Source organism: Taudactylus pleione, unplaced genomic scaffold (assembly GCF_031769625.1).
Source record: "Taudactylus pleione unplaced genomic scaffold, aTauple2 ptg000074l, whole genome shotgun sequence".
Taxonomy (NCBI): domain Eukaryota; kingdom Metazoa; phylum Chordata; class Amphibia; order Anura; family Myobatrachidae; genus Taudactylus; species Taudactylus pleione.
The window spans coordinates 73,940-99,219 of NW_028284476.1; the positions used below are offsets into that span (position 1 = coordinate 73,940).

A 25,280-nucleotide genomic window follows, 5' to 3' on the forward strand; every position below is an offset into this window, starting at 1 on the left:
GCTGCCGGTTTATGGTTGCTAAGTGACTGCCTATTAACTAATTTAAAAAGGCCTTTTTAACAGTTCTTTGCACAATAAGCATGCTTTTTTAATAATTCTTCCTTTGCTGGCTAAAATACTAACTAACCAGTCGGGAAAAGGAAATGGAAAAGTCTTTTAGTTCATCCTAGAGACTGTTAGAAATTAATTTGTATACATTGGAAGCAATCAGTTGAAAGAAATGAGTATATGAATTAAATACAGTGATATGTATTATTGTCTTTTTATGTGTATATAATTTATCCTGATTATTTATTGGTACTTTTTTAATGAATTGAATTTTTTTGCAAGTTAAATAGCGCTTTCTTGTTTTATGAAGTCTCATAAATTTTGTTATGCTAAATTAGATACGAGAGCAATACCGTATAGAAAGCTGCAATTTGACTTGTAGTCATTGTCACCAGACAGACCAGCGCCATAAATATATATTGTTTGGTTGTCACTCAGGAATTGCTTACTTCAGCGCACGCTATAAGGCCTCAGGCTGCGTAGAGTATAGCAGTGGATAATTTATGCACGCCCCCGCAACGCCGTTGAAATGCACTGGCACGCCAGCATTCACCCGACCCCCCCCCCCATCAAAACCCACAAACGGCACTTCCTGTCAATCACTCTGCCATGGGTCTGCGTAGCCTCTGCGATCACAACGACTGGTACACACACTGCAATGCCTACGCATGCGTGGTGCGAAACAGTCGGCCTATTGAGTGCGTATAAGCAACTGCGTTCCTTGCTGAATCAGGGAACTAAACACAATAGAAAATCCGCAGTCCCATTACAGAAATGTGTTTTTACAGTCATTTGTTTTTATTTCAGTTGGTATAAAATATTACATTTTGAAAGAAGACAAGACAGTGCTTCCATCGGTATTGGTGGTGGGGGATCCGGCCTAAAGATCTAGAGTAAAAAGGTAGACAATATCTGGATAGACAACAGATGTTAGACAGTCAATAGGTCGACAGGGACAAAAGGTGGACAGGGACAAAAGGTCGACACACTAAAGGTCGACATGTAAGAAGGTCAAAATGTACAAATGGTCGACAGTGTCAAAATGTCGACATGAAAAGGTAGACACAAAAATGGTCGACACTTTTTTTTTTTTTTAAATTTAGGGTTAGGTTTAGGGTTAGGCACTTACCAGGGGGTTAAGGTTAGGCACTTACCCCAATGGTTAGGCACTTACCCTGATGGTTAGGGCTAGGCACCAGGAGGGAGGGTTAGGCACTTACAGGAGGGTTAGGCACTAGAAGCTACGGTTAGGGTCAGACACCTACCCCGACGGTTAGGGTTAGGCACCAGAAGGGAGGATTAGGGTTAGGCACCAAGGGGAGGGTTAGGGTGAAGATTAGGGTTAGAAAACAAAAAAAAACATGTCGACCATTTTTTTGCCTACCTTTTTCATGTCGACCTTTTGACCCCGTGGACCATTTGTACCTGTCGACCTTCTTACACGGCGACCTTTAGTGTGTTCACTTTATGTCCCTGTCGAGCTATTGACTTTTGAACATTTGGTGTCTATCTAGACATTGTCTACCTTTTTACTGTAGCTCTTTCAATCCACACCCAAGTGGTGGGATGAATGGGGGACAAAGAAAAGACATTTAATGGTGTAACAAAAGGTAGATATATATTAAACAAGCCAGAAGCAGTCAGAGCGTTGACATTAGTTATGGGGGGTTATGGTGCTATATAAATATTTGTTAATAAAACTGTATATATTATATTGCCCATCACTCATCTACCTGGACGCCAGAGGGGAAAACTCCAAAGAATGTTACAATAAAGACATATTTATTAATTTGACTGATGTTTGTGTAACTGACATACAGTATTGGGCATTTGGTAACCTTGTGGACCTTATTGTGATGGGAATATCTCTAAAGAACCCTCTTTAATGCAGGTGATTGGTGTGTGTTGGTTTGACTACTTTTCTAATGTCCTATAGTTTGTAGAAGGGTAGTTTATTAAACACAAATTCATAGCTCAGTGCTGGCTAGGGGCACTTGTGCCCCTCATTCTATGCCCACATACATGAATATGGTTATAATTCTAGAATACAACACAAATAAGCTTTATTTTACTAGTACAGGTTAGAAGATGAATGTAAATGTTTTTATGGGTTGCTAATGGGCTATATCCACTTTTCTCTGTGTACCGGTTTAATTAATGTTCCCGATAGAATTCTATTTTGTATTAAATGGTCATTGTTTTACATGAGCTGGTGGAACCCAGAATATGTGACCTTCCCAACGCCATGGAGATCTGTTGCTAATTTTCTAATGTGTATGGACTCTGCCTGGGGCTCCACACCAGCAATGAGACTGCTATGAGGGTTGTCCACCCCCTCTATGTATACTGCACACAGCTAAAAGATGATTGGACACGTCCACGCACTCAATTTGGTTAGTTGTCATCATTTATCTCAAAGCTGTCTTCTATTGGGACACAAGTTTGTCCCAATGGTCTATACACGGAGTTCTTGGTGTCTCCCCAGGTGGTGCCCCTCCTACCGAAACGACCCACTGGACGGATGCCGCGGTCAGTGTACCATGACGGGTCAATGTCGGGATCTGTGACAAAGAGAACAGAAGATGTATCAACATGTAGAACTACTGTATGTAGCAGTATATTGTTCACTCATCAGTGTATGCATTTATTCACGTGTTACATACAGTATATAGTACATGATTGAGGGTCTCATTCAGACCTGCTCGCAAGCGTCTATGCGCTTGCAAGCAGGTCGATGTTGAGGCCCTGTGCACGCGCAGCAGCCGCACTGCGCGTGCGCAAGCCTCGGAGCGAGATATTCTCTCGCTCCGGGACTCACTACAAAAGGGGCGGATGTCGATGGTGATCGACAGCTCACCCCGTTTTGTAGGAGGGGCGGGGGGGTGGCTACACAAACGGAGGCGTTCCCGACAGAACGCCTGCCGTTTGGGGACGGCCCAACTGATATCACTCGTGATGTCAGTGGAGAGCTTCCGGCTCTAATAGAGCCTAAAGCTCACTGGTGCTTGCGGTAGACGAGACCCTACCACAAGGGTCTCGTCGCAAGCCCCTATGGTCGCGATGGTCCATAATATTTTAGCCTGTAAGTTGTCATTTATGGAAGCTGTGTTGGGACAGCGACCACCAAACACAACAGAACATGCTGGACACTAGGGTTATTGTTGCTTTTCATGAAAAAAGATCTGGCCGTCAATCTTACATGTACGATACACTGATAATATATTTTAAATATGTATCATGTAATTGTTTAATGCTGTTTTGGTGAAGAACACGCTCTCTTAGGTCCTGATTCTGAATTGGGAGTAAATTAAAAAAGAGCAAGTAACTGCACCTGGACAAACTGTGGGCCTGATTCAGAGCTGGACGGTATTTGCGCTCGCTCGTCCAGAAAAAGGGGCTGGCTATTTAAATTGACCGTTCGCTCTTTGCGGTCTGTTGACGCCTCTGTGTCTGAACGAGCGAACAAAACATGCGGTCTTTTTTTTTTTAAAAACGCCCCCTGGCCGCTCGCATCCTGCGTCATCTCCACTCTTTATTTGATTAATCGAGTACATCGAAGGCGAATGAACTGCTCGCAGTGCTTGTGGTTGGATTTTCCTACCGCAATCATGCGAGCAGTTCAGGCTAAGAAACAACCAAGTGACGTGGTCGATGACGCTGCTTTGTTAATTATGCACACCCTTAAAACGCCCTTTTGACCATTTGGCACGCCTGCGTTCGGATCACCACTCCCCGTTTTCAAGCACCTTCCCCTGTTACCACCCACAAACGCCTCACTCTGTCACTCAAATTAGCAGGCATTCGCTATTTTGCGAGCACATGAATTTCGACCGCACTGACTGGTTCGCGCATGCGTATTACGAGCCGTACGCATGCGCACTTGTGCGAACATCGCTCGGAGCGAACGAGCGGCCGCTTACGAGCAGCTCTGAATCAGGCCCTGTGTTGCAATGTAAGGGGTGCAAATACTGTAGAAAGTTTACCTTCTAAGTTAATGGTTAAAAAGACTTAATGGGGACTTAATGGTTAATAAGTGATAGGGAGAGTAGGAGATAATCGCAGACCAAGACCAATGGTTACAGGCGCAGCACTTAATGTTGTTACACATGTAATACATAATATATAGGCTGTTATTAGTGTGATATCTATGTACTGTATTATTCATATATATGCTACCCCATCCTGTGTGGGATAATGTTCTATCTATCTATCTAATGTCTGTCTATCTATCTATCTCATATCTATCTATCTATCTAATGCATATGTGCCTACCCTCCCGGTTTTCGCGGGAGGCTCACGATTTTTCGGGTAACCCCCCGCACCCCCGGAAGGGTAGGCATTTCTCCTGCATTCTGCCCACTTCCTAGTGAAGTGGGCAGAAACAGGAGAATACCCGCGGCGATCGCGGGTCTCCGTGAAGGGGGCGGGGCTTAGCCCCCTGCTGCTTCCCTTACCCGGGCTTCTCCCGGGAAGAGATTTATAAAGGTAGGTAAGTATGATCTAATGTCTGTCTGTCTATCTATCTCACATCTATCTATCTAATGTCTATCTATCTCATATCTATCTATCTATCTCACATCTATCTATCTATCCATGCGCAAATGGAGTAGATCCTTTTCACGGAACTCTGGGCCTGATTCAGCAAGTAATGCAGTTGCTAATACGCACGCAGTCAGTCGATTGTTGCTTCTTGCGCATGCATCGCAGTGCGCAAACTAGCCATTGCGAACGGGACTGCGATCGCAGTGACTACCAGACCTATCACAGAGTGATTGACAGGAGGTGCCGTGTGTGGGTGGTAATGGGGGGTGGTCGGCCGAACGCAGGCATGCCAGTGCGTTTGAATGCCGTTGCAGGGGCGTGCATAAATTATCCACTGCGATGCCGAAGCCTGAGCACTCATAGCGTGCGTGGAAGTTAGCAAATTCTGAGTAAGGACAGAGCTTGTGCAAGTGTGTGTGAGGCTGCGATGGTACTCGATTGTACTGATGGTTTCGCAGTCTTGTTAAACATTACGGATGTGTGTAAGGTAAAATGGGCGTCCTTATGTAGTGCTGCGGCGTCATAGCAATCACAACGGATTAGCGTATTATTACAGTTGAACTGCGTGCGTAATTTCTATTGCATTCGCAGTTGCGTTCTGTAGTGAATCAGGCCCTCTATCCGCCTGTCCCACATGTTATCCAGGGAGATTTCATTTAGCTCGCAGCAGTAAATGTTTCATCAGTCTAAATTTCCAGGCACTGCGGTTCAGTATCTAAAGCTGGGTACACACTTTATACACACTGAACAACCATCACCTGTCTTCTGGCCGTAGATCCCGCTAGCCGCGCGTCGTGTCGCGCCCCCCCTCCCCACGGCTTCTGCTGCAAGTGTATGGGCGGTCGCATCAGCGGTCTGTTCACTCTAGTGCATGCGCGGGCTCTACAGCAACCCACTCCCGGTAATTTTTTGCAATGTGTAGTCCATAGGCTACAGCAGCACAGCGCCATCTATAGACGGCGTTAGCTGTGGGCATGCCAAACTTCACAATGTGATGCTTGGTAAACCAGACAGCTTCGCATCCCCCCCCCCCCCAGAAACCTATGGCGATTGCGGCTGCTGTAGGATATGGAAGGACCGCAACAGATAACAAAGATATCTGCTGCGATCCCTTCATAGCGCTATGAGCTGCCGCACTGGCCCCAGTAGCTCACATTCCTCCGCTGGGTCCTCGACCACATCCTAGCATCCAGGGATGTGGTGACATTATCCGTAGCGGGTTATGGTCCCAGCAGGTGCCACAGCAGCCGGTACACCGCTCACCAGGACTCCCAGTCCCACCCTAGCAGCTGCCGTGCATAACACTAACAAGGGGGATGGATCCAGCAGGCAGCCTGATTGGTTTCTAGGAGGATAAAAAGCAGGGAGTGTTTAGCCTCCCTGCTGGTGATAGTGGCCATGCTATAGTTGTGACCAGCTCCCTGTATCCTGTTGCCTGTCTTGTTTGCATTCCTGGCTCTCCTGCTACTGTTCTGCTGCAAGTGCCTTCCAGTGCTCCTGTCATATTAAACTAGGTTCTAGTCCAGTCCTTGTCAGCCTGCTAAAGCCTTCCAGCATTACTTGGACCTGTTCCCTGACAGCTGGTACTGGTTCTCTGCTCTGTTTGGGGAGTGTTACATATCTCCCCAGTCCCTGATTATACAACTAGTTTTCCACTCCAGCTTTTCCCTGTCACCACATGATGTCCATTCATAGGCTCCTACTATCCTTAGTTAAGTCCTGGTGGCAGGGCGGCCATCAGAAATTGCGGGGCCCGGGACTAACAAAATCGTCAGGGTCCCCCCCTTTCCCCCACTACTTTATTCCTACAAGAAAAACAATTGGCCAAAAAATATCAAGCCTGCCATCTTATGTGCATCCAGCCAGCCGCCCTTCTGTGCATCCAGCCAGCCCCCTTATGTACATCCAGCCAGGCCCCCCTTATGTGCGTCCAGCCAGGCCCCTCTTATGCGCGTCCAGCCAGGCCCCTCTTATGTGCATCCAGCCAGCCCCCCAGTGTGCCCAACCAGCCCCCTTATGTGCATCCAGCCAGCCGCTCTTCTGTGCGTCCAGCAGACCCACTTATGTGTGTCCAGCAAGGACCCACCTTTTGAGCAATCAACAAGCCCCCCCTTATATGCATCCAGCTAGGCCTCCCCCTTATGTGTATCCAGCCAGGACCCCCTTATATGCAATCAGCCAGGCCCTCCCCCTATGTTCATCCAGCCAGCTTCCCAATGTGTCCAGCCAGCCCCTTTATGTGCGTCCAGCCTTCCCAGGGATGTATCTAGGGGTCTGAGCGCCTCTGGCAAAGTAAGGACTGGCGCCCCCCCATATTTGATATAGGCGCACGTGCTGAAACCCCATATCTATATTTATAATAACTTTACCTGCCCATTAATAACGCACATAAAAACCCTCTCACCTCGCAGCCCCCCTCTGCATAGCCCTCATCACAGCCCCACATACCATAGCCCCTCACTGCATAGTGTTCCTCAGCACAGCCTCCCTCACTACACAGCCCATACATATATATACACACACACACACACACGAGCACACTTACTCACAGCACACATACACACGAGCACACTTACTCACAGCACACATACACACACATGAGCACACTTACTCACAGCACACATACACACACATGAGCACACTTACTCACAGCACACATACACACACATGAGCACACTTACTCACAGCACACATACACACACATGAGCACACTTACTCACAGCACACATGCACACACATGAGCACACTTACTCACAGCACACATACACACGAGCACACTTACTCACAGCACACATACACACGAGCACACTTACTCACAGCACACATACACACGAGCACACTTACTCACAGCACACATACACACGAGCACACTTACTCACAGCACACATACACACGAGCACACTTACTCACAGCACACATACACACACATGAGCACACTTACTCACAGCACACATACACACACATGAGCACACTTACTCACAGCACACATACACACACATGAGCACACTTACTCACAGCACACATACACACACATGAGCACACTTACTCACAGCACACATACACACACACACACGAGCACACTTACTCACAGCATGCATACATACATATACACAAATAAACACATACATGATTACACACAGCATATATACCCACACACACACACATGAAAGCAAGCATACTTACAAAACCGAGGGCTGAGGAAGGAGGAGGAGGGTCGCTGCCGGGGTCCAGAGGAGCTGCTGCTGCTGCTACTACTCAGTAAGCGTGGCTGCTCCCGCCTCGGCCAAATCCAGAGAGCTCTGAAAATCAGAAGAGTGACAGCTCCGTCGCACCCGGCGCCGCGGGTGACCCGCAGCCAATGCATGGCTGCATTCAGAGACTGAGACAAGGCTGTCTCCGTCTCTATGAAACAAATTTAGTCCGTCGGGGGGGGGGGAGGTTGAGTACGCGTGCGCATATGCAGACTCCTCACCTCTCCCCGCCAGCCACAGTAAACTTACCTGCCGGCTCCTGCACAGCGGGGGACTGGCAGCTGCAGCAGTGTGTTGGTGGTGGCAGCATCGCCATCATTAGTGTGGATTCACTGGAGCTGATGGGCGGGCCGGCACGTGCTGCCCGCCCAAACGTTGCGGCCATCCTAACCGCTCCTCGGCGCAGGGCAATATGGGAATGGACTGGGAGAGACGTTATGACATTTCTCCCAGTCCCAAGAGACCCTACAGGAGGCGGGGGAAAGACTGCTTTGCGCCACAAAAAAGGACTCAAGGGGGCTCTCCATGTGACTGGGCATTGATTGAGTTCGCTACCCTCTGGCCACGGGTGTCACTGCCGGAAGGCGCCCCCCCCCTTTGACTCTCATCCACTCACTGGTCTTCTCCCTACTGGACTACTGTAACCTCCTCTTATCTAGCATCCCTGACTCCCACCTCTCTCGACTCCAATCTGCCCTGAATGCTGCTGCTCAGCTCATCTTCTGCTCCAAACGTTCTAGATCTGCCTCCTCTCTCCAACAAACCCTACACTGGCTCCCCTTCCCCTTCAAATTAAATTCAAATTGCTCACTTATACTTACAAAGCCCTGACCCAATCCTCCCCCATTTACATCTCTGACCTCATCTCCCTTTACACCACCACCCTCCCACTTTGCTCCACACGTGAATGCCGCCTTTCTACACAACTGATTGCTTCCTCCCACTCTCGCCTAAAAGATTTTCACCGTGCTGCTCCTTTCCTCTGGAACTCTCTCCCTATCAAGCTCTCCACCTCTCTGCAAATCATCAAACTGGTTCTCAAGTTATCAACGCCTTCCAGCTCCCATCCTAACTGCTCCATGTTTACTGTCTCTCCCCACTGTGTCTGTCTGCCCCTCCCCCCCCATAGACTATAAGCTCTAATGAGCAGGGCCCTTTCCCTCATGTACTTTGCCTTTCCTCACTTATACCATCATCTCCTCCCCACTGTCTACAACATCACTTTTCCCCCGGGTATTATGACCGCTGATGCAGAAATGTTTATAAACCATGTCCATGTCCTGCCATGTTCTGTACTGTAAGTGGCTTTGGTCTTGTTTCTGTCTACGTGCCATGTAAGGCGCTGTGGAACCCTGTGGCACCATATTATTAGGGGATAATAATAATTTCCATGGCAAAATGACTGTGAAAAGCGTTCATGGTGTTCCAGAAATGTGACAGTGTAAGCCAGTGACGTGCAGTGAGGCCAATGGCTAGGGAGGCACACATGGAGATGGGTCTGAGGGCCTGATTCACTAAGGATCTCTATTGCGATCGCAGCTCCGTACATCGCACGCAGGTCTGCTGCGAAAATATGCTAATGAATGCTATTGCAATGTCGTCGCACTGCCAGCATAGAGACGCCCACTGCCTCCCACTACTGCTATCTCACATCCGTAATACCTCGCAGTCCTGCGTATACATCGGTAACATCGAGTACAGGGGCGTTTCTAGAGAGGAGGGGGCCCGTGTGCAGTCTCCGACACAGGCCCCCTTCTCTCCGCCCGGCGGCCGGCCGCGCACTGAGCTGTGCGCGGCCAGCGCCGGAGTTATAGACTCTGGGCACTAGAGTGTGCTCAGAGTCTATAATGTATGCACAGGTTACCGGGAAAATGGTTGCGGCGGCCATTTTCCCTGTACTGCGCATGCGCAAACGACGGGAAAATGGCAGCCGCGGCCATTTTCCAGTCGTTTTACAGCGCCAGACGCCCGTGCCGACGTGGGACTCCGGAGAGGTAAGTAATATTATGGGTGCAGGGTGTGCGGTGCGGGGCCACCCTGGACCCAGGGGCCCATGTTCCCCGCACACCCTGTACCCATTATAGATACGCCCTTGATTGAATACCATCGGCCCCTCATGCAGAATTACAGCAGCCCTGACCTTACTTAGATACTGCTAACCTCGTTGCACACAGTAAGCGCTCAAGCTACGTATGCCGCTGCAATGGCTAATGTAGGCACTCTGCGATGGCTTACCAGTGTTAACTATAAAAATTATTAAAATAAACACAGAAGATGTTTATAAGTTATCTTTTTTGTATTATTATAATAATTTTTTTACAGTATCAATGCTCAGGCGTATGACAGGGGAGGCCTAACCTGACTGCACGGCCCTGGTGTAAGCCAAGTGATAACTACCTTACATCAGCTGGAGAGTACAATATAGACCTCCTGTCATGTAAGTGACTTATATACTCCACTTTATGTACTTATTCTCTGGGCCATATTCAGTTTGAGGTGAAAAGTCCGTTGCCGGACTTTTCGCCCCGATCGGAGGTTTTGGAAGTGAAAAAGTATCGGGCCCGTGTCCGCGTATCCCTGTATTCAATTTCAAATAGGCGAAAACGGGACCCGACGGAAAGGTAAGTAGCGAAAAGTCCTGTCACTTTTGGGGAAATCAGCCTGTCACCCCCCCAAAAGATGCACTAACATGGGGGATCACTATGGGTACCCCCGAAAAGCCCTGGTAAAGGTATTTGGAGTTTTTAAACAGTCACTACAGGTGCTTTAATGCGTCTGTAACAAAGTGGTGAAGAATTGCATTTAGCAACATTTTTTTTGAAAAATAACTAGTCCCATCAAATTTGGGGTACATGAAAATGGGTGCAAGCATATTTTTAACTCTCTAAAGTGAACTTTTAAAAATCTTTAAAAATCCACCTGCTGCAACCAACCGCAACCAAAAAAACACCTGCCGCATACTTGGGGACCCCCCCCCTGAGTCTATTTCGCTAGTTTATAAGTTTTCCCCCCAACTTTTGTTTATTTCGCCCCCAAAACGAAAGCACTTTTTTTTTGGGGTGTCCTGTGGAACTTTAAACATTTTTTTTGACACTGAATACCTTTGGGGGACATTCCAAGGGGTGCAGGTACTTTTTTGTTAGTTTGTACCCCAAAACCCCAATTCTGCACTTTTTTTCGCCACCTATTCTAAGGTGAAACGTTATCCCCGGTTTTTGCCAAATTTGAAATTGAATATGGGAAAAAGTGAAAATGGCGAAAATGACGGGTTTTCGCAGCCTAATTGAATATGGCCCTCTGTGTCAATGGGGTCTATGTACTAAGCAGTGATAAGAGACAGAGTGAAAAGTGATAAGTAAGTGATAAGGTGCCAGCCAATCAGCTCCCAACTGCCATCTCACAGGCTGTGTTTGAAAAATGACAGTTGGGAGCTGATTGGCTGGCACCTTATCACAGACATCACTTTTCACTCTGTCTCTTATCACTGCTTAGTACATAGACCCCTAAATGATCTATGGTAATCAGTTCTAGAAAGATGTATTTTAAGTTAAATACAGACGCAAGTACTTTTACTTGTTTATGACAAAGAGGTTGAAAAGTAAAGTTAATATTCGGGATGTGGGAACACTAAGGCATTATAACGTATGCTTTAACTAGTATTTGTTTTTAATGCTACTATGGTGTTGAAACTACTTCCACTTGCGACTATTGGGGGCACAGCATCAAGTTTTAGGCTCTGCATGCTCCAGTTACTCGCATTCGTGATCGCAAGGAGGTCCATACGGTGTCAGTGGTATTTTTTTAATGCCAATGTGTAGCCAACCTACAGTATGAGTGATATAAGTAATAACATATAGATTTATAGCGGGAATATTTCGGAAAATGTTGATGGTCAACGAAACGCGTTGAATGATTCCTGTCTGTTGGGAGGACATTTCAGTGAACAAATATATCTGCTGGGTGCTCACACTTGGATTCAAGTGCAGCGGTAAACAGACTTGTACCATCCTTATGAGGCTTGTAATAGGCGGAATTATATTTGTTTTATGTAAGATGGTTATTTTTATATCTTGATATTTGTATTAAACAGTTTGGATTACTACATTATGAGAAGCCTTGCACCATTGCCTGGTGAGTTTGATACTGGGCATCACCACATTTTATCATTAAGGAGATCTTATGATTTATATTTCAGATTAGCCTTAAAGTCGTTTCCTAAAATTCACACAATATTATTGTAATTGTTCTCCAGACTTTTACATTCTACACTGTAAGCGCCTTCCTGTTCCGTATGTTTATGCTCGTTTCCTAGATTCGTTGCTGGCTGGAAAAGAAAGTTGCGGTCAGAGCCGTAACTAGACTTTTTGGTGCCCTGTGCCAGAAAGAGCACTGGCGCCCCCCTCATTTTTCAAAGGGACATAATGCACCCAAAAAAGGGCCATGGCTTCATGGGGAAGGGCCAGGGAAGAGATAGGAGAGGCCAGGAGATGCTGGGGATGAAATAAGAGGAAGCTACAAGCAAGAATGATAATAAACAGAAATATGACAGGCCCAAACAGCGCCCCCTGACCTGCGGTGCTCTGTGCGATGGCACCGGCCGCACTACAATAGCTACGGCCCTGGTTGCTGTAGACATGTCCAGATGTCATTAGGCCTGATGCAGGGATGTCTGCATGGCCGTAGAGAGCCTGCCCAGGCCCCATTACTATGGGGGGACGTGGCCTAATTGTGGGAGGCGCAGCCACACCCCCTTAGAAAAAATAAAAATACAAACGCTATTTGGGTGCGCTGAGGAGGGGGGTGCTGTGAGCCCTTCAGCCAGGCGCAAATCCACAGGCAGAGGAGAGGAGACTGCTGCTGCTGCTCAGCAACAGCAGTCTCCCTGGTCTCCCACTGCAGCCCAGCACACAGCAGCATGTGCTTGGCTGCTGACAGATAAGAGGGAGGGGTTCGGCATCGGACCTGGGTTCCGCCGAGTCCCTCCAACAATCCTGGGCCCGGGTAATTAGTACCCACCCCCCCTCTCCCTTTCAGGAACGCTGCTCAGTACCACACAAGCTGCGGCTTAGGGGACACTGCGAGAGACGACGCAGAACCTGTTTTACATTAGAGCAGAATGGGTCATGTGCGTGCGCAGTTTCCCCGCCATCTGACTTGTACGCAAACCATCAGGCCTGTGTACAAGTCTGAATCAGGCCCAATGATACAAAGGGGGAAGTAGCATTGTACTTGTGGTTCTACTATACCCCTGTGAGTATGCTTCCTATGTACTACAGTATGTTGACAGTATAGGTATGAGATTCCTTATATGGGAAACTGATATAACACACAGTTCTGAAAACCAGAAAAGAAGTGATAAGATATCAATAGTAGAAACCTTCTGCCTTTCGCCAATAATTACACATACACATGATCACTGATAGTAACTATCCGTCATTGTATCAAGTCAATGAGACAAGTAAAGGTGCATACACACAGGGTCTCATTCAGACCACCTCGCAAGCGCTGAGCGCTCGCAAGCAGGTTGATGTTGAGGCCCTGCGCATGCGCAGCGGCAGCACTGCGCGTGCGCAAGCCCCGGAGCGAGAGAGAATTTCTCTCGCTCCGGGGCTCACTACAAAAGGGGCGGCTGATGGTGATTGACAGCTTGCACCGTTTTGTAGGCGGGGTGGGGGGTGGCTTGCCAAACGGAGGCATACCCGAAGGAATGCCTGCCGTTTGGGGGCGGCCCCACTGACATCACTCGTGATGTCAGTTGTGAGCTTCCAGCTCAATTAGAGCCGAAAGCTCACTGGGGCTTGCGGCAGACGAGACCCTACCACAAGGGTCTCGTCACCCACAGCTTAGCGAGCGGCCAGGAGGCCGGCTCATTATAGAGAAGCGGCCGCCCTCATTCAGAGCGAGCGGCTCTGAATGAGGTCCACAGTACGATCTGTACCATCAATGACTTGAAAGATATCCTTCATAGATATCGTTCATAGGGCCTGATTCAGAGCCGGACGCTCTGGCCAGAGCGCTCGCTCTGAATCAGGGCCGGCCTACCTAAAATTGGAGTAGCCACCCACAGCTTATGCGAGCGGCCAAAAAGATGGTCGCGATGGTCAAGACCATCGCGACCATCGGGCTTGCGACGAGACCCTTGCGGTAGGGTCTCGTCTGCGCAAGCCCGGAGTGCTTTTGGCTCTATCAGAGCCAAAAACACTCCCACTGACATCACTAGTGATGTCAGTGGGGCCGGACCCAGATGGTAGGCGTTCCCATGGGAACGCCTCCGTCTGGGCAGCCATGCCCCCGGCACGCCCACCAAAGGCGGCGTGCTGTCACTTACCATCGACAGCACGCTCCCTTTGGTGCGAGACCCATAACGACGGCTACCCCGTCGTTATTCGGGTCTCGCGCATGCGCACGACGGAGGCACCGCCGTCGTGCGCATGCGCATTTGGGTAACATCGACCCGCTTGCGAGCGTACAGCACTCGCGAACGGGTCTGAATGAGACCCATAGATCGTTCATAGGTCTTTCAAAGATATCTTTCAGTGAGTCATCCTACCACATCTCTGAACAGGCAAAGTTGACGATATCGTCCAGATTGGCCTGCATGTACGGACGATCATCGTTGGTCGTTCACTGAATAAAAAATTACAGATATGATCGATATATCGTTGAACGATAACGATATATCATCCCGTGTGTATGCACCTTTACACTAACGATTTATTAGGAAGAGGGATGCCAGGAGAAATGTGGACGAGAATATAGGTCATTTTATGAATGTAAATCAGTATATATATTAGTCATGGAGCTCCAAATTACAGAGACATCCCTTATCCAGGAAACCCTAGGTCCCAGGCATTCCAGATATTAGTTCCCATACAGTACCTGCATATGACTCGTCAACTGTGTATCACATAGAGCAAAGTGCAGCTGGGTATGGAGGTATGTGAGATAGGTGCAATGTGTACAGACATACATACCGCTTCTCCTGTGTGCCGCAGATGCCATTTTAGGGAACAGACCTAAAGTAATTTGAATAAAGAAAAAAAGAAGGAGAAGAATCTAGTTACAAGTAACAGATGGAATAATTATCATATATAATATAAGGGCCTGAGGTCTGGCCAGCAGACAATCTGTAATAGGCACTGAAAGTTCTATTCATTTGTGTGTCATATACAGTATTTTAGAACATACACTATAAAGGGGGAGATGTATCAAGCAATGGAAAGAGTGGAGAAGTGGATCAGTGGAAACGTTGTCCATAGCTTCAACGTAACATTTATCGAGAACATTCTATAAATTGATTGGCAGCAGCTGTTTGGTTGCTATAGGAAACTTCCCCGCCACTTCTCTCTTTACACTGCCTGAAGCTTCTCCCCCAACGACTATAAATCGTATGTAATGAAAATTCTCTTAAAATGAGTATTATAGGGTTCTGGTAGTGCTCTGCTAACCCTCAGGAGGACACACTGGGAGCACAGTACATAGCAGTGTTCTGAGTGAAAGCTGGATGGACACCAATGCACGGCAATACGGCAGGCGGCATGGATGACCGTTCTGTGCTCAGTCTGACTGCTCGTGTACACTGCTGGAGCATTCACTATAGGGATAAATGATCCCTATGGCCTGTCCCAGGCGAGCTGTGTTCAGGAGCTCAGACTGAATGACAGGCACAGTACATCTGAGCCCTTATATGTAACCAAATACCTATCACATAATAATACATTTATGGTGATTCCTATTTGCCATGCTGCCTGAAATGCATTTTATTCCATTTTAATTGGCAGTAAGGAACATATGGAGCATAATGCTGAGATGAATGGAAATCGGCCACAGGTGCTCCTGCTTCCACTACATGGAAATAAAGTTTAAATTCGCCCATGGGCAGAGATATATAATCTTTAGGTTGCATCTGGCCCTATCCGTATGCTTGGTTTGCTACTTCAGCGTGGACCTGCGCCAGCCTATACATGGTTCAAGCTATACGCCTGGAGACAAGTATATTTACGCTTCATGTCAACGCTGCATAGACAGCAGTTGCGTCAACACATCCTCACTCAGGGCTCACTCAGGGGTAGATGTACTAAGCCTAAGGGGCATATTCAATTAAACTCAATTAAACTCCGTGGCTAATTGACGCTCTTGACGGGATTCAATTAGCGGGGATTCCACGCGCAGGTGTCCCTGAGTTCTCGCGGAATCAGTGTGTTCTCGCGTGGAAGTCCTGTTTTTTGGACGCGGGGATAAAGCTATTCTATTGAATAGCTTTACCCCGCGCCGCGGGACTTTCACCCATCAATTACTCGCGGGAGAGGTCCCGCGGGTAATTGAATATGCCCCTTAGAGAGAGATAAATTATCAACCAATCATCTTTTAACTGTCATTTTTCAAACAGCCAGTAAAATGACAGAAGCTGATTGGTTGGTGCTTTATCTCCCTCCGCTTCAGCATTGCCAACTCTCCAAAATCTCGTCATTGTATATCAGGGGATGGGCCACGATGACGTGATTGTGCTGCCATGCTCCCGCACCACCCACCGTTGTCACCTACCAGCCCCTCGCTCCACTTTATCTCTCTTCTGTCCCCACCAGTATGGGTTTGAAATTCATCAAACTCCGAAAATACAATATTTTCAGAGCTTGATTGCGGAAGCATTCGCAAACTTCAGATGGCGTTTGCTCCCGCAACCGCAGTCCCGAGTTGCAAAGAGGGATCCTTTCAGATTTCTCCACCTCTGTCCAGCTCCTTCTGCCAGGGGCTTTCGTGCGCCCACGTGAACTCTAGGTCACGCTGGCACACTAGTTTCACTGCTCCGATTTTGGGATCAGCTGTCTCCGCACCGAAGCAATGATGAATTGCTCTGATGCTCGTGTTGAGTTGGAATGCTTATTATCAGGCTAATTATGAATAGAGCCTATAAAGTTTGACAGTTGCTTAGACTGTGAGGATAAAAGGATACTTTTGTAGCTTTCACACAGGTTTTTGGCCGACTCGCAGCGAGTTTAAAACTAGTGATAATTATGTAATGATGAATAGGCCCCTAAGTGTTTACATCAATTTAGAATCATTCGTGGTACCGTACGTGCGCATTCACTTTGTCTCGGCAGGAAATACTAGGGGCTTACAATCGATACACGTTTGACCTGCTGGGACAGACCTACAGTAGCTAAAAACACCCGTGCCGGCGAAGAGTCACTTGCCCTCCGCAAATTGTCTTTCGCAAAGGCTATAAGCATTAACATTCTGTGGGGGAGATGTAGCAAAATGACAGAAGCTGATTGGTTGGTATCTCATCTCTCTTCAAGGTTTGATACATTTCTCCCTGTATCTCTCTATCCAAGAGCACATGGATCGCGAATCAAAGTGAATAAAATTAATAGTAAAAAAAATAAACATAATAAATATATAAAAACTGTGTTTATACAATAAATCAATGGTAGAACATTGCGGATAGCGGGCCTGATTCAGCAAGACCCATCGCAGAGTGATTGACAGGAAGTGCTGTTTGTGGGAGGTGACTGGGGGGGTGTTCGGTGAAATGCAGGCGTGCCAGTGCGTTTGAACGCCATTGCATGGGTGTGCATAAATTAGCCACTGTGATGCCATACGCAGCTTGAGTACTCATAGTGTGCGATGCAGGGCCGGCTCTTAGGGTGTTCAATCAGTGCAGTCGAACAGGGGTGCCACCCCATAGAGGGCGCACCCCTCCTAACATCCCGTTTTTCTGCGGTGAAGTGTCCCGCGGGTGGTCAAATCGGGAGGTTGGGCACCCCCACCGCCGCAGCTGTGTGACGGTGCCGGACCCCAGAGTAGCTGAATGGATGCTGTGTGCATGCGCATGGCATCCATTCAGTGCCAGGAGAGGGCTGGGGGAAGCCCTGCTAGTGACGGAGTCCTGGGCTCTCCCCCAGCCTGATGTTACAAGGGAGGCGTGCCATGCAGACACGCCCCCACATAACGTCACTTAGGGGGCGTGGTCTATGATAATTAGACCACACCCCCATTTTGCCGCACGCGACTAGAGGGCACCATGTTCACCATCTGGCACAGGGCGCGGCTACCCCTGGAGCCGGCCCTGGTGCGATGAGGTTAGCAATTCTGAGTAAGATCAGAGCTTATGGAAGTGTGCGTGAGGCTGCAATGACACTCAATGTTACCGATGGTTTCGCAGGCTTGCTAAACATTAAGGATGTGTGTAAGGTAAGGTGGCCGTCCTTATGTTGTGCTGCGACGACATAGCGATCGCAATGGATTAGCATATGTTTGCAGTGAGACTGCGTGCATAGTCGCTATTGCATTCGCAGTTGCGATCAGTAATGAACCAGGCCCTGTACCCCTTTAAGCATCTGTGAAGTAGGACAGTGCGACCTGTGCGATACCTCCCCCTAGTGGATCACAGTGTGAACAGCTCCCTATGGTTGAGATACTCACTTCGAATGTCTAGGGAGGGCTGCAGCACTCTGCTTTGGGTCTCGGGTATGGCCAAGCACAGCAGCAGCAAGCAGGATATAGAGGCACACACCAGTTTCATCCTACGTCCCTTGTACCCACTGCCTGCAGGTGAAGTGCAGCAGGGCATCAGGCAGTCTGCAAGGGGAGCAGAGGGTGAGAGCCAGCATGGATCCTCCTTATGTGGTGTTTTATAGATACTTGTATTTAAGTATAACTACACTTTAATCTTGTTTGCCACAGATGTCTGCAGATGGTATGGTTATAATTCTATAGAAGGGTAAGGGGCATCTCAACTGGCACTGACATTCTGCCATCTCCACTGTGCACAGTACTATGCATGGTAACTGTAAGGGAGGATTACTGTGCATTTACAATATTTAAATAATAAGAGTTTCTCTATTTTCTCTTGTTCTATTTACCTGTTATGGACCTACAAATCCTTTAGTACCATGCCAGGATCATTGGTCATGCTGGGATTTGTAGTACCAGAGCAACAGGACTCTGAGAGCTGCACGATTGTTTGCTTACTGTTCTACATGATCTGGACAACTGTACTGTACACTAATTACTGCAACGTTGTTAACTGAGTTCATCATATGTCACAACATACTGATTGTCACCCAAAAAATCATACTTATACATATTACCCTACTAAAGAATCAGAGAACATAATAGGAAGGTAAAGAAAACATCATAAATTGTTGCATAAGTAAGCAAAAATATGCCTAGTAAACATGCAGCCTTAGGGGGAAATTTCCGAAAGGTTTCAAATCGATCTAAATCGATGAGTTTTTGGGGCTAATCACACATTTACTAACACTTATAAAGCCAAATCAAGAATTGTCCATTAGTAAACGTGAGATTTAGCCCCAGAAACACATCGATTTAGATTGATTTGAAATGTATTAAAATCAACTGAAATCAACCTTTAGTAAATTTACCTGTGCATCAATCATATACACCTTGTATTATATACCTGCATGCTGTTTATATGTTTTTAGTTACTTTTGATGATTTAGAATCAATTCCTAACAGTGCATCATGTATCATATATTTCTCCAGTAACGTGTGCAAGATGCATTATTGGTCAATTCAAGTCATATGACCCATTACTAAGCATTGATTCCATACTAATGATCCAACACTACACAGCAGGATTATACGCGCATGTAGTAGCCCACTGATTGATGTTGCATTTTATCACCAAGTATCTAATATAGTTTTTCTCTAACCCAGTCCTCATGGAACCCTAAAGTCGGCTAAACACAATACGATGTAATGTACGATTTATCGTCATTACGCAGATCGGAATACTAAATCGTAAACGTCGTATAGTGTGTACACCTGATCCGTCATTCATCTCATCATCCCATCTGCTGTTCTGCACGACAGATGAGACGATGCGATGAATGACGCGGTGCTGTTACATGCAGTATGTACCCAGTTTAACAATGCATGTTTTCCAGATCATCTACAGATATGCCCAGCTGCATCCTTGTCCGTAGCGCAGCGTCTCGCAGAGTACCTTGGCGCGTAGCGAGATGCGTGTGCACGTTTGTTGTGCGATCAGCCACAATGAACTTGGGCGCATCTATAGCTGGAGCACAGATGTGCCAACAGATTAACACATTAGATCTACAGGTGGTACTCATTTTTCCCGAGGATACCTTGAAAACATGCACTGTTAGGGTTCCATGAGGACTGAGTTTGAGAAACACTGCTCTAGTCACTTTCCATTCAACAGGACAAACATTAATCTTTACAGCTGTGAGATTGTTAATGGTATAATGTGTATGTACTGTGTATGAAAGGGTTAGGTATGTGATCCCTGCGGTCGAGATGGCGCCGGTCAGAACAGCGGCATCCAGTCAGAATAATCCGACAGCTTTACGTAAGTAACCTAACACTAACCCTTACCCCTAACCCTCCCTCCCCGGTGCCTAACCCTAACCACCCCCCTAGTGCCTAAACCTAACCTCCACCTCCCCACACCCTAAACATAATCCTCCCCCCTTAGTGTCTAACCCTGACCCTCCCCCTAGTGCCTAACCCTAAACCTAACCCTCCCCCTAATCCCCGATACTTACCTTCGGGATTCCGGCACCGTTATTTTGACCGTCAGCATCCCGTACGCCAGGATGCCAACTACATCCCGTATGAAAATGATGTTTGTTTTGCTGTTAAATATTGATCATAGTCTGTAACATTTAAAGTTTAGCGTTTCAATCCCTCTTTATTGCTTTGTAATAACAAGGAGTGTAAGATCCATCCACTATGGCTCAGGCTCCCTAGGATATTAACCCCACAGTCTGATCATTAGCAATTAGTTCATGAAACAGTAACAATTGAAACCTTTTATTTCTGTATAATGCCATCTAAGCAAAACAGGGGAAATATTTTGGGGTCTAGAGGTTTCAACACTCATAATGTACTTTAGACGGTGGTGTCCCTTTAAGGGGTGTGGTATGAAAGGTCAACATTCTGAATTTGCACTCCAACATGTCGACATAGTTCGAATGTCGACATGTCCAATGTCAGTTCTGTCATAATGTCGACATTGCCAGAATGTGCACATTGGATATATCAACAGTCTGAATGTCGACAAAGCGTTTTTCCATTGACTTGTCAATTAACTCTTAATGCACCCTAACCCTAACTCTAAAATCTGCTGCCAACAGTCTGTCTGTAGACATTCACAATGTCGACACTGACATTTTTAATATAGACATGTTGAATGCGGCATTCTGTCCATGTTGACATTCTGAATGTCAGCATTCAGACCGTGCCGACCTTCTCACATTGACACTCACAATGTCGGCATGCTGAACGTATACCCCTTTAAATGTTTGGTACCAGGTGACACCATTGAATGCTCATTCCTAATGTACCTGCACTCACTCATTATTGCTCTAGTGCTGTTATGTTCAGTGAAGCTTAATGATAAAATGCTCTGAGGAACTTCACCCAACTTTAATGCTCTTCAGGCATAATTTTGTTTTCAGGTTCCCCAGTGACCCAAGTTATAGTTCTAGGTTACTGTCCATTATTCTTGGTGCTCTGTAAGAATAAATGATGTTTGCTAATTACTGTACTACCAATAATGACATAACTGTGTCCCTGCCATATACAATGGGAGTAATAGTCTGCATTATACTCACAGTTTTCCTTGGCAGGGGGCTCTCTCCCCGGCTGTCCTCCTCTGCCTGGTCCCCTCTTAATCTAGTTATATTAGCTGTCTGATTTCTGACGTCAGTATCAGCCCCTCTGTTAGCACTGCCTTACACCCGTCACCCGCCTAGCCCCTAAACCCATTATGCTCATTTGCATTTAACCAACTGAGGCTGTGGCTTTCAGTGACTCACATGTGACTGTTATCTTTTCAAGTTCCATTTACATCTTAATAAAGAAAGGGACAGGCCAGGTCTTTTCTCATCGCCTGGTATTAATGAGCATTTAAAGATGTACGTTGCGCTTCAGTCGGAGCTGATTTGCACCTACATGCAACGCATTATCTGACTAAGAACATGTCTTCAAAGGGTTTATATAGTGAGGTCGCAGGTACGGAGCGAATTATCGGAGAAGGCTCCATGAGAGTCTCTGAAGAGGGCCCTTAACACGCCACAAATAGAAGTATATATAAAAAGAGGATATTATAAGCCCAGAGGAGTTGCATAGGTTCCAGGCTCTGCAGACAGCTAATGTAAAGTGACCATGTTTTGAAAGCAAGATGTATGTTTAATATGATGGGAATGTTCTCCAAGGTAGAGCTTGTATGCAAGAAATAATGGTACTTACAGCTAGAAGTAGTATGGTAGTGCAAAGGGTCACTGTCTGATTGGATACATGCTGTACTGATAAATGTATATGTAGAGTGCAACATATAAAACGTTCTGTGTTAGGAAACAATATTTTAAAATGTTGTTTAACCATCCAGCAACGTTGAAGCTTCCTACTGTTTTTCGTCAACTTCCAGCCCACATCCATCCAACTAGGAGACCCTCAGTAAAGGCTGCTGCCAAAGTAAGTAAGTAAATCCTTAGCTGACCCCCATAATGTCATCTACTAATCACAGCTACAGACAGTATTTTTATAACAAAGTTATCTGACCAAGGGGTCTATTTACTAAGCACTGTTAGGAGACAGAGTGAAAAGTGACAAGGCGCCAGCCAATCAGCTCCCAACTGTCATCTCACAGGCTGTTTTTGAAAAATGACAGTTGGGAGCTGATTGGCTGGCACCTTATCACTTTTCACTCTGTCTCCTAACACTGCTTAGTAAATAGACCCCTTATTCTTAAACTCTGAAAGTGAATTTGTCACATCCACCTCCTGTGGCTGAAAACATTCTACTGTTTAACCACTGAACATTCATGGTAAACCCGCCTATCTTCCATCGGAAATGGTTGCCCCGTGTTTACTGCAAAGCTTTGGTATGAAAAGTTATAATTAGACAAATGTTTGTATTGCTCTTGGATATATTTATACTTATTCATAGGTCACCTCTCAGGGGTCTTTGTTCCCACACTAAAGCATACTTAGTTTTTCTAACTCTCTATTGGTTAAGAAGTCTTTCAGGCATATTTATCACATAAATTGCGGTTGTGATGTGAAAAATTTGAGTACATTCACAGTGTGATATTTGCAAATATCGTCTGAATGTAATATAATTCCCTAAATCACAAGGCTTGGTGCAATTTTGCTTTATTCTTCGTCTGGAATCGGTATGATTTACCGGCGGACGGGATGCCGGCTTTTGGAAGACCGACAGCAGCATCCCGATGTTGCAAATCCCGACAGGGGCTGGTAAGTAGTCTAACCCTCCCCCTCTCCCTACCAGTGATGAGCGGTGAGGTACAAATGGAGCCTGTCTCATCCCCTACTCACTGTAACTCTCCCCTCACTACACTAACCTTCACTGTGTCTTCAGCTGCTGCTGACTGAGCTCTGAACTCTAAACACTGCAGTGCACTTCCTGGTCACATGGCACATCCAAGGTGTCCGTCAGTGCTCAAGGCACGCCCCCCATACTCAGAGGCATGCCTCTATTAGCTCTCTTTCGGTGCAGCTTGCTGCTAGTGGTGTGAACCTGCCCCCAGCTCTGCAAGCAGTGTCTAACTATACAGAAGCGAGGCTGAGCTGTCGCTGCCTCATCTCTCGTCCTCCAGGGAGCTCCACAAAGCTGGTGAGTGTTATCTATAAAATGATTACAATAAACACAGAAGATGTTTATAGGTTATAAATATCTTCTTTGTATTCTAATAATTGTTATATCAAATCTCAGGAGTATGATAAGGGAGGCTCTGCCTCCCCTGACTGTGCGTCCCTGCTCTCCCCCCTAACACTCCCCCGGTGGTCCCTAATCTTCACACTAAACCTAACCCTCCGTGGGTGGTACCTAACCCTAACCTCCCCCTGGTGGTGCCTCACACTAACCCCCCCTCCCTGCAACCTAACCCTCCCTGGTCGGTGCCTAACCCTAACCTACCCCGGCTGGTCCCTAAACCCCATCCCGTGCTTAACGCTAACTGTAACCCGCATACTTTGAGATGCCGACGTCGGTATCTTGATTACTTCGGGATGCCGATGTCGGCATTCTGGCGAGTGTCGGGATTCCGGCATCGGTATACTGACTGGACCCCCTTTGTCTTTTCCTTTTAAGTTTAGATTAACTTTTACATAGATGTTATATTGCTGTATTAATACCGCCATTTTTGCCTTTTATTTTTTCCACCTGATGTTATACTTCTATGGGTTGCACATCCTGCCAGATGTTACCTATTCCACCCAGGGTAACCTATGTTGTGCGCCCAAAATGGCTGCCTCGTGTCAGCAGTATAACTTTAAACATGATTATTTATGATTGACACAACCTTGCCAGCATTGTTCCATCGATATAACCTGATGACATGTTGACAGCATGAAGATTGACAATAAGTATGTATCCGGTGGTAAACAGGTGCTGTGCTCACCTGCAGGGCTGTAACTAGGGTAGTGCGACCAGTGCCATGGCACAGGGCACCACAGGGCAGGGGGCACTGTTTGGACCTGTCAATTTTCTGTTTATTATCATTCTCACTTGTAACTTCCTCTTCTTTTATCCCCAGCATCTCCTGGCCTCCCCGATCTCTTCCCTGGCCCTTCCCCATGAGGTCATGGCCCTTTTTTGGGGGTGTTTTGTCTTATGTCCCTATTTGAAAAAGGGGGGGGCACCAATGCTCTTTCTGGCACGGGGCATCAAAAAGTCTAGTTACGGCTCTGCTCACCTGCAATGGTGTGCTTGGCATGCGAAAAGTATTTTAATGGGGGAGAATGGGAATAACCCAGACCTCGTAAGATCGGCGTGGCGTGACTTTCTCTAGCATGAGGCATCACATGGCCATTTGTCCTGAATCCTCAGCTTAAAAAGTTGTGAGACATTAAACTAAGCAGGGGGCCATGTGTTGTCCTTAAAACCGTCACTTATGTCCTTCACCTATATCCTTAAGCTGGCCACACATCTAAAGATTATCTGTCCAACCAACCAACTAGTTGATTGGTTGGAATGAAAATCTGGTAAGGAGTTCAATCAGCAATTTGCTCCCAAATGCTGGAAAATGGACCAAAACTGTTGTTTGTACAAATTGTTTAGATCAAACATTTAACAAACTTGTCTAAACGACCATTTTCATCTGTTTTCTGGCATTTAGGAGCACATTGCTGATCATCATTTACTCCTATTCCTTACCAGATTTTCATTCCAACCAATCAACAAGTTGGCTGGTTGGATGTAAGTTGGTCTAGTGTGTGGTCAGCTTTAGACACTGAAAGGGGAGAGAAGATTGGCAACTCCTGTATTATATTGTATCTGTATGTTGTACTTCATCTGAATTTTATACTGTGTATTTCATTATGTTGTGTGTTAACTTTTATGTGTCTTTTGAAATGATTAGTAAAACATGCTTAATCATGGAAATGTCCATCCTTTAATGACAGAACAGGAACCGACACAATGTTT

The 25,280-nt window shown here is 46.6% G+C and overlaps 1 protein-coding gene across 1 annotated transcript; it reads right to left on the reverse strand.

Moving 5' to 3' along the window:
- Positions 1–841: 841 nt before the first annotated feature.
- On the reverse strand, positions 842–21,493 carry PRLH (prolactin releasing hormone). Its single transcript, XM_088467763.1, has 4 exons — positions 21,446–21,493; positions 18,267–18,422; positions 14,816–14,857; positions 842–2,609 (listed from the first exon to the last, which is right to left on the reverse strand). Exons 2-4 carry the CDS (start codon positions 18,412–18,414, stop codon positions 2,443–2,445), a joined length of 357 nt encoding a protein of 118 aa, XP_088323889.1. The 5' UTR covers positions 18,415–18,422; positions 21,446–21,493; the 3' UTR covers positions 842–2,442.
- Positions 21,494–25,280: the final 3,787 nt, after the last annotated feature.